This window comes from Entelurus aequoreus, linkage group LG27 (genome assembly GCF_033978785.1).
Source record: "Entelurus aequoreus isolate RoL-2023_Sb linkage group LG27, RoL_Eaeq_v1.1, whole genome shotgun sequence".
In the NCBI taxonomy this organism is placed as follows: domain Eukaryota; kingdom Metazoa; phylum Chordata; class Actinopteri; order Syngnathiformes; family Syngnathidae; genus Entelurus; species Entelurus aequoreus.
The window spans coordinates 6,565,948-6,575,947 of NC_084757.1; the positions used below are offsets into that span (position 1 = coordinate 6,565,948).

General features: G+C 47.1%; 2 protein-coding genes across 6 annotated transcripts in view; one reads left to right on the forward strand and one right to left on the reverse strand.

The window, feature by feature from the left end:
- cpt2 (carnitine palmitoyltransferase 2) overlaps positions 1–10,000 on the forward strand; it is a 34,556-nt gene that overhangs the window by 3,001 nt on the left and 21,555 nt on the right. The window lies entirely within an intron of this gene.
- On the reverse strand, positions 2,294–5,842 carry podn (podocan). Its single transcript, XM_062038460.1, has 8 exons — positions 5,670–5,842; positions 4,024–4,302; positions 3,853–3,946; positions 3,721–3,785; positions 3,521–3,630; positions 2,755–2,932; positions 2,554–2,682; positions 2,294–2,493 (listed from the first exon to the last, which is right to left on the reverse strand). The coding sequence occupies exons 1-8, from the start codon at positions 5,676–5,678 to the stop codon at positions 2,434–2,436; spliced, it is 924 nt and encodes a 307-aa protein (XP_061894444.1). The 5' UTR covers positions 5,679–5,842; the 3' UTR covers positions 2,294–2,433.

Below are 10,000 nucleotides of genomic sequence, written 5' to 3' on the forward strand. Positions count from 1 at the left end.
AAAAAAAAAAAAAAAAAAAAATTTTTTTTTTTTTTTTTTTAAAGACTCCCCCCACCGGTCCGTGGGACAAATTTTCAAGCTTTGACCGGTCCGCAGCTACAAAAAGGTTGGGGACCACTGCTTTAAAGGGGTCATATTATGAGGTTTTTTATACATTCAAAACACTTCCTTGCTTCTTTGGTCAAAATTGTGCACAGATTATGTTTCCAAGCCGCTTTCTGACCGTCTTTTCAGGATGGGCAGTTTTGTAGGCTCCACTTTGACTGCGTCTACTGACAGATGTAAGTTCCAGCTACGCGTAACCTTGTATTAGACATGGCGACAGCGGAGGATGCATGTGCATGTGCGAGACAGTCTGCCCCACAACAAGAGGATGGAGAAAAAGAAGGAGCTTATTGACTACAGTGTCAGACAAAAATGATGCAATTTCTAGCATATATGAAAACATCTGCTGATGTCACAAATTGTGCAAATTCCAAACGACTCGTTTGGAGGAAGTATGAAGGAAGGAAGGCAAGATTATTTTATAAATATCTTTTCAATGCCTCTATGGTTTGATTTCAAATTTTCGGGACTTATGCAGATCGCAAATACAAAAGCAGTGAAGTTGTCAGGTTGTGTAAATGGTAAATAAAAAGAGAATACAACAAATCCTTTTCAACTTATATTCAATTGAATAGACTGCAAAGACAAGATATTTCATGTTCACACTGAGAAGCTTAATTTTTTTTGTGCAAATAATCATGAACTTAGAATTCAATGGCAGCAACACATTCCAAAAAAGTTGGCACAGGGGCATTTTTACCACTGTGTTTCATGGCCTTTCCTTTTAATTTTTGAAGCTTTTCAGGTGGAATTCTTTCCCATTCTTGCTTGATGTACAGCTTAAGTTGTTCAACAGTCTCCCTTCTCATATTTTAGCTGCCACACATTTGCAATGTCTGGACTACAGGCAGGCCAGTCTAGTACCCACACTCTTTTACTATGAATGATGGCATTGTCTTGCTGAAATAAGCAGGGGCGTCCATGGTAATGTTGCTTGGATGGCAACATATGTTGCTCCAAAAGCTGTATGTACCTTTCAGCATTAATGGTGCCTTCACAGATGTGTAAGTTACCCATGTCTTGGCCACTAATACACCCCCATACCATCACACATGCTGCCTTTTACACTTTCACCCTAGAACAATCCGGATGGTCCGGAGTCTTTATTTTTAGGTTATTAATTTTAGATCCATTTTGGTAAACTGTAAGTAAATTAGATATAGTACTTGAATCCTATTCAAACCAAGATTACTCAAGATGACTAATTCAGTGTTAATATTTGAGTGCAACCCGGGCTCCTCTGCAGTGGAAAGGTTGGGCCCCGAGGTCAAAAAGGTTAAGAACCCCTGATGTAGACCACACAGAAGTGTTTTAAATGTATAAATCGTAATAACACTTTGAGGAAGGCTCTTTTCCGAGGCACAAACTTGGAAGAGCTACAAGGTTCTTGTCTTACCGCAGAAATATGCCTTTGATGTTGGGAGTGCCTTCAAAGGTGGAGAATGGGATGCTGGAGATGCGGTTCCTCTGCAAGTAGAGGTATTCCAGAGACTCGGGCAGGTCAGACGGGATGTGCGATAGCTCGTTAGAAGACAGGTCCAGCGTCTACAAGCCCAAACCGAGGAACAGTGGCAAGAACATATTATTGGAGTGTTGACTATAGGACCACCACACCAACCCCCAAACAAGTTTTTGGTCCCCCGGCCACTCACCGTGAGCTCACTCAGCTCCATCCAGGCCCCCTGGTAGATAGAGTTGAGTCTCAGCTCGTTCTCGCTCAGGATGAGCTTCTGCAGCTTGTCCATGCCCGTCAGAGCGCCGTCCTCGATGGAGCTCAGCCGGTTGTTTTTCACCTCCAAGTTCTTCAGACTGCGAGGTAGGCCCGCCGGCAGCATGTGAAGCGCGTTACCCGACAGGTCCAGGGTCTCCAGCAGCCGCAGTTTCCTGAAGGCGTCGCGGTGCAGCTTAGCGTTGCTCAGCTGGTTGTAGCTAAGGTTGAGCTCCTCCAGCGTGTACAACAGCGACAGGTCGTTGCGGCTGATTTCTGCGATGGAGTTGTGGAGCAACATGAGGGTCTTGGCCCGCCGGGGCAAACCCCTGGGCACCCGCTCCAGCAGGTTGTTGTACATGTGAAGAGTGTGCAGCTTCTTCAGGCCCTTGGAGGCATGCAAATGAAGTGGTCATTGACAAATATCTCATCAGGTGGCCAAAGGAGGTACCAAAAAAAAAAGTACCTGGAATGCAGCCGGGTGGATGAAACGTGAGCGCAGCTTATTGTTGTGCAGCAGAAGATACTCCAGATTCCGGGCGGAAACGAGAGCATCCGCGGGGATGCTGCGGATGGAGTTCTTCTCTAGGTGCAACAGCAGCAGGTTGCGAGGCAGACCTTTAGGCACCACGCTGAGGTTGTTGTTGGACAAGTCCAAATATTCCAGGCTGTTCAAGAGGCTGAAAGACACAAGTCCTTAGACCACTTCTTGCTGCTCTTCCGTCACTGCAGGTTCTTGCCTCGTTTCTCCACCTGAAGGTCTCGTTGTCCATGCCCTCGTTGCTGAGAAAGTTGTTCTGCAGATAAAGCTCGCGAAGTTTCGGCATGCTGTCGAAGGCTCCGGCGGGGATTTTCTCCAGCTTGTTTCTCTGTTAAAAGATGGATAAACAGGAAGATGACGAGGTGTCTTCTTCCAGCAAGCACACAAACTTGTGAAAGACCTTCAGGTGGAGACGGTACAGGCTGCGGGGCAGGTTCTTAGGGACGGTCCGCAGTAAGTTGCTTGACATGGTGAGGATCTCCAGATTGTCGGAGCAGTTAAACATGTGATCAGGAAGCCCGGCGTCCGTTAGGTTGTTGTTGTGGAGGTACACAGTGCTGGAAACTTGCATCGTTAGTCTACCAGAAGGTTAGATTGTTGTTGTGGAGGTACACAGTGCTGGAAACTTGCATCGTTAGTCTACCAGAAGGTTAGATTGTTGTTGTGGAGGTACACAGTGCTGGAAACTTGCATCGTTAGTCTACCAGAAGGTTAGGTTGTTGTTGTAGAGGTACACAGTGCTGGAAACTTGCATCGTTAGTCTACCAGAAGGTTAGGTTGTTGTTGTAGAGGTACACAGTGCTGGAAACTTGCATCGTTAGTCTACCAGAAGGTTAGGTTGTTGTTGTGGAGGTACACAGTGCTGGAAACTTGCATTGTTAGTCTACCAGAAGGTTAGGTTGTTGTTGTGGAGGTACACAGTGCTGGAAACTTGCATTGTTAGTCTACCAGAAGGTTAGGTTGTTGTTGTGGAGGTACACAGTGCTGGAAACTTGCATTGTTAGTCTACCAGAAGGTTAGGTTGTTGTTGTGGAGGTACACAGTGCTGGAAACATGCATCGTTAGTCTACCAGAAGGTTAGGTTGTTGTTGTGGAGGTACACAGTGCTGGAAACTTGCATCGTTAGTCTACCAGAAGGAGACAAGGTGGAACAATCATCATCATACCTTAGCTTTGGCTTGTAACCAAACGTGTATGGGAAAATCTCGGTCAGCTGATTGGCAGCAAGGTCGGCGCTGACCAATGAAGGCGGTAAGATTTTTGGTGCTGAGGTAAGCTAAAAGAAAAAGAGCAAGAGGAAACATCTAGCATGAAGTCAGAACTCAGGATCAGTGAGGACTTTCAAAGAGCAGTGTGAGCTCAGCACCTTGTTGTTGCCCAGGTACAGGTAAGCCAGTTCCTCCAACATATCAAAGCCTTCATCTTCCAGGCCTGCAAACCCCAGCAGACAAAGTCATTTCTACTGCTGCCGCCCCTTAATGTTGTGTAATCATCTGACCGTTGGTGGTGATCCGGTTGTTTTGCAGGTTGAGCGTCTGCACTTGATGGAGATATGAAAGGTGCTCCACTCTTATCGCCTCTATTTTGTTGTTCTGCCAGCCAAAAGGCAGACCATATGTTACTATTAGAAGCTCCGCCCACATGTCCATAATGTCCTCACGGGTCAAACCTGTAGCTCCAGCTGGCGGGTCGTGTTCGGCAGACCACTGGGGAACTCCACGAGGTCCACTCCGGCGCAATCCACCGCCCCCTCGGCCATGCAGCTGCAGTCCGTCGGGCATTTGCTGGGATCCGATTTCGCCACAGCGATATCGGGCCGCCTCGCCGGCTCCTCCGCCTCCGGTTCCCCCGGGACCTGGCCCAGAACCAACAGCCCGGCCAGGACCAGCAAGCCGAGGGCCTGCGGGATGGAATGCTTGGGAAAGGCCATGCTCGCCGCTGATAGCGCCTGTTGCACAACAACATGGACGCTTTGGATCAAAACTAAAATTCCTGGAAATGTTATCTGGTCTGGGACTTTTTAAGCTGTAAAAGTTCTGATCTCCTGAATCATCCTCTGGCTTGGCTGCACAGACTAGACTGAAGGGTGTTCCCAGCAGGCTCCTACATAAACAAACTCATCTTTCACTCGGGTTGTCTTTCAGTTCACGCTCTACTCTACCGTCAGTGGACTATGTAGGACGCACACTTTGACAGACTAGTCAGTGGACTATGTAGGACGCACACTTTGACAGACTAGTCAGTGGACTATGTAGGACGCACACTTTGACAGACTAGTCAGTGGACTATGTAGGACGCACACTTTGACAGACTAGTCAGTGGACTATGTAGGACGCACACTTTGACAGACTAGTCAGTGGACTATGTAGGACGCACACTTTGACAGACTAGTCAGTGGACTATGTAGGACGCACACTTTGACAGACTAGTCAGTGGACTATGTAGGACGCACACTTTGACAGACTAGTCAGTGGACTATTTAGGACGCACACTTTGACAGACTAGTCAGTGGACTATGTAGGACGCACACTTTGACAGACTAGTTCTGTTCCAAAATGACTTCTCTGGACTAGAAATGACAATTAACTTGACCTGCTTCCTCTTCTTTGCCTTCTCTCTCTTTTCATTTGTAAATTGCAACCACTTGAGTCTGCCTCTTCTCTTCGGCTGATTTGGGGCCCAACGCAGAATTGTATTCAGAGCCCACCCCATTACATTTTTCCACTCTTTTTTTATTTATGTAATATAAGTTTTGATGCACTAAAATTAATTAATTGGAAATAAATTGTTTAAAAAAAAAAAAAAATTTGGTACAAAATAACACATTTTAAATATTTTCACAGATAAACTTGCAAACCTTCCTGAAACAACTCCGACCGGGGATCGAACCCAGTACCACTGTCTTCCAAGAGCCCCTCTGACAATTCTGCCAATATATTCTTAGCAGTGACAGAGCAGGAAAGGGCTGGGAGTACATTTGCTATCAGATTTAGGATAGTGGGGTCCTACGCAAAGCGTGTATCCGCCTTGATTGACACACTTACTACATAGCGGAAGAGGCGGGACTAACTCCAGTGGTTGCAATTAACAATGAAAAAGGAGAGAAGAAGAATAGGAGGGAGCAGATTAGTGCAGTAAGTGATCCCATCTTTCAGATCATTGCTTCTCTCTGACTGAAAGTCCAAGTTCTGCCTTCATAGCATACAGACAGTTTGTTTACATGCACACTTTAGCTGAGCCGGCGTCCATGGAGAGGATGTCATTGGACGACGGTTGTCATGGCAACATGCAACACGAAGAACTGGACGCACTCACAACAAGCATGCAAGCGGTCTTCCATACTTCACCCTTTCAGACAAGCTTCAGTCCGCTGTCCATAGGAGGCCAGGAGCTCTCGCTTTGCTCGACGTTCTCCAGATGTGACCACACCACACCACACCACACCAGAGCAGAGCAGAGCAGGGAGGAAGAGGAAGAGGAAGAGGAGGGGAGAGTCGAGGGGTTTTTGTTTTTTTTGCCGCCGTGCTGTTGTTGTTCAAAGCCCTCCTTCTGGACCCAATCACAAGTGAGCGCTGGTCCAGCCCCCGTCACACTCATGGACTTGGACTTGTTTTATGACTAATGTGGCATGGATTTGATTACTCAGCACAAACAACACCGGGAGACGACTTCTATTTCCATCCATTTTCTTCCACTTATCCCAGGTGGGGTCGCGGGGGCAGCAGCCTAAGCAGGGAAGCCCAGACTTCCCTCTCCCCAGACACTCGGTCCAGCCCCTCCCGGGGGATCCCGAGGCGTTCCCAGGCCAGCCGGGAGACATAGTCTTCCCAACGTGTCCTGGGTCTTCCCCGTGGCCTCCTACCGGTCGGACGTGCCCTAAACACCTCCCTAGGGAGGCGTTCGGGTGGCATCCTGACCAGATGCCTGAACCACCTCATCTGGCTCCTCTCCATGTGGAGGAGCAGCGGCTTTACTTTGAGCTCCTATTTCTGTACTATCTCTTGTCTAACCTTTCACCTCTTTGAAAACCACATATCTGTTTAATACCAGTCATTTATTCTTCTTTTAGTTAGTTAGTTGGTTACGTCATGTGTTCTAATTGTGAGTTAGTTGGTTACAGTCAGTCGGTCAGTTGGGGGTTAGTTATTCAGTTATTTTATTAGTTGGTTGGTTGATGAGGTGGTTAGTTCATTGGTCATTAATTGATTAATTATTTAGTTTGTTAGTCAGCTAGTTGGTTAATTTACCATGAATTGATTAACGTGGACCCCGACTTAAACTAGTGTAAAAACTTATTGGGGTGTTACCATTTAGTGGTCAATTGTAGGGAATATGTACTGTACTGTGCAACCTACTAATAAATATGTACTGTACTGTGCAACCTACTAATACAAGTCTCAATCAATCAATCAATGGTCTGTTGAGGGCGAGTTGGTTAGTTAGGTATTCATTTACTTTAGTAATTAGTTTGCTAATTAGTCGGTTGGTTAGTTAGTTGGTTGGCCAGTTAGTTAGCTGGTTTGAATGATAATTACAATATTTGGTTTGTATGTCAGTTAGTTGGTTGATAAGATAATCTGCCATTTGGGGTTTAGTTGAATAGTCAGTGGTTCAGTTATCAAGTTAGCTGGTTGGTTAGTTTTTCAGTAACTTTAATAGTCGGTTGGTTAAATAGTTTGATGGTTGACTAATCAGTTAGTTGGTAAATAAATGTTCGGTTTGTTAGACAATTGTTTAGTTAGTCAGTAAATCACTTAGTTGGTTAGTCAGTTAGAAATTCTGTTTTTTTTTTTGTCCATTGGTTAGTTACCTGGTTGGAAAATTGGTTAGTTGTATGGGTTATACTAGTATAGCGCTTTTCTACCTTCAAGGCACTCAAAGCGCTTTGACACTATTTACACATTCACACACACATTCACCACCCATTCACACACACACATTCACCACCCATTCACACACACACACATTCACCACTCATTCACACACACATTCACCACCCATTCACACACACATTCACACACACACATTCACCACTCATTCACACACACATTCACACACACATTCACCACCCATTCACACACACACACACATTCACCACTCATTCACACACACATTCACACACACATTCACACACACATTCACCACCCATTCACACACACACACACACATTCACCACTCATTCACACACACATTCACACACACATTCACCACCCATTCACACACACACACACATTCACCACTCATTCACACACATATTCACACACACATTCAGCACCCATTCACACACACACACATTCACCACTCATTCACACACACATTCACCACCCATTCACACACACATTCACACACACATTCACCACCCATTCACACACACACACACACACACACATTGACCACTCATTCACACACTCATTCACACACTCATTCAACACACATTCACACACTGATGGCGGGAGCTGCCATGCAAGGCCCTAACTACCACCCATCAGGAGCAAGGGTGAAGTGTCTTGCTCAAGGACACAACGGACGTGACTAGGTTGGTAGAAGCTGGGGATCGAACCAGGAACCTGGCACGGCCACTCTCCCGGTCGGTTCATTGGTCATTTGGTAAGTTACTTGGTTAGTTAGTCACTTGGTTAGATTGTAAGTTGGTTATGTGGTCAGTTAGTCCATTTGTTGATTACTGTTAGTCAGTTAGTTGGTTTGTTGGCCGTTTGTAAGTTAGTTGGTTAGTTATTTAGTCATATAGTTTGTCAGCCAGTCAATTGGTTTATTAGTCTGTTGGCTGTTTAGTTAGCTGGTCGGTCGGTCAGGTAGTCATTTAGTTTGTCAGTCACTTAGTCAGTTGGTTGATTACTTAGTTGGCCGGTCAGTCAGTTTTAGTTATTCATTTAGTTGGTAAGTCTGTGAGTTAATCTGTTGTTCAGCTGGTTAGTTGGCTAATTTGAGGGTTAGGTGGTTGGTCAGTAGGTTAGTTAGGTTCTCTACAAGTAGGTTGGTTAATTAGTCAGTTGGTTAGATAGTTAATTGGTTGGGCGGTCAGTTGATCCATTTGTTAATTATTTTGGATTTGTTAGTCAGTTGGCTTGTCAGTCATTGGGTAAGTTAGTCGTTTAGTACGTCAAATAGTTTGGTTTGTCTGGTTTGTTGGTCAGTCTGTTGTTAGTTGGTTGATTGATGAACTACCAAGTTAGTTATATGGTTTGTCAGTAGGTTTGTTTGCTATATAAAGTGTGGTGGATGCAGAGCCACATAAACATGCTAATGGGTGTTGTTGACAATCTTGAATTGGGGCCAAGTGAGGCAGCAGTTCTATTGTGTGTCACTTGGGAATACACATCACTGCCACCTTCAGGACAATACACATCACTGCCACCTTCAGGACAATACACATCACTGCCACCTACAGTACAATACACATCACTGCCACCTACAGGACAATACACATCACTGCCACCTACAGTACAATACACATCACTGCCACCTACAGGACAATACACATCACTGCCACCTACAGTACAATACACATCACTGCCACCTACAGTACAATACACATCACTGCCACCTACAGGACTGGAGTAGATGTGGCTTTTTTCCTTCATTCAATGATTTCCTCAACGGGAAATCATCAAAGGTGGTCTGCGCTCTGCTGGCACGTAGGGGAGGTGGTCTGCGCTCTGCTGGCACGTAGGGGAGGTGGTCTGCGCTCTGCTGGCACGTAGGGGAGGTGGTCTGCGCTCTGCTGGCACGTAGGGGAGGGGGTCTGCGCTCTGCTGGCACGTAGGGGAGGTGGTCTGCGCTCTGCTGGCACGTAGGGGAGGTGGTCTGCGCTCTGCTGGCACGTAGGGGAGGTGGTCTGCGCTCTGCTGGCACGTAGGGGAGGGGGTCTGCGCTCTGCTGGCACGTAGGGGAGGGGGTCTGCGCTCTGCTGGCACGTAGGGGAGGTGGTCTGCACTCTGCTGGCACGTAGGGGAGGTGGTCTGCGCTCTGCTGGCACGTAGGGGAGGGGGTCTGCGCTCTGCTGGCACGTAGGGGAGGTGGTCTGCGCTCTGCTGGCACGTAGGGGAGGTGGTCTGCGCTCTGCTGGCACGTAGGGGAGGTGGTCTGCACTCTGCTGGCACGTAGGGGAGGGGGTCTGCACTCTGCTGGCACGTAGGGGAGGGGGTCTGCGCTCTGCTGGCACGTAGGGGAGGGGGTCTGCGCTCTGCTGGCACGTAGGGGAGGTGGTCTGCGCTCTGCTGGCACGTAGGGGAGGGGGTCTGCACTCTGCTGGCACGTAGGGGAGGGGGTCTGCGCTCTGCTGACTGACCTTAATGTCAACACGTGTGTCATGACGTTTGTGGGCCTTCTTGTCCAACACAACATGTGGACGGCAGGTGTGACACGCTTCTGCCGTCCACATGTTGTGTTGGACATCTGCTTCCTGCCTCAATGCTAAGCTAAGTGCATGCTAGCAGCTGTGGCGTGTAGCTGCCAGTGACACAAACACACAAGTGTGCAGCAGCACAAAGAACACACAAGTCAGAGATGTCATCTCCTTGTTTGCAGTCATTGTGACACGTTGCTTCAAACCGCCATAGTTGTTGTTGTTGTTGTTGTTGTTGTTCCTATAATGAACTGCAAGCAATCACCAGCGTCTTACATAA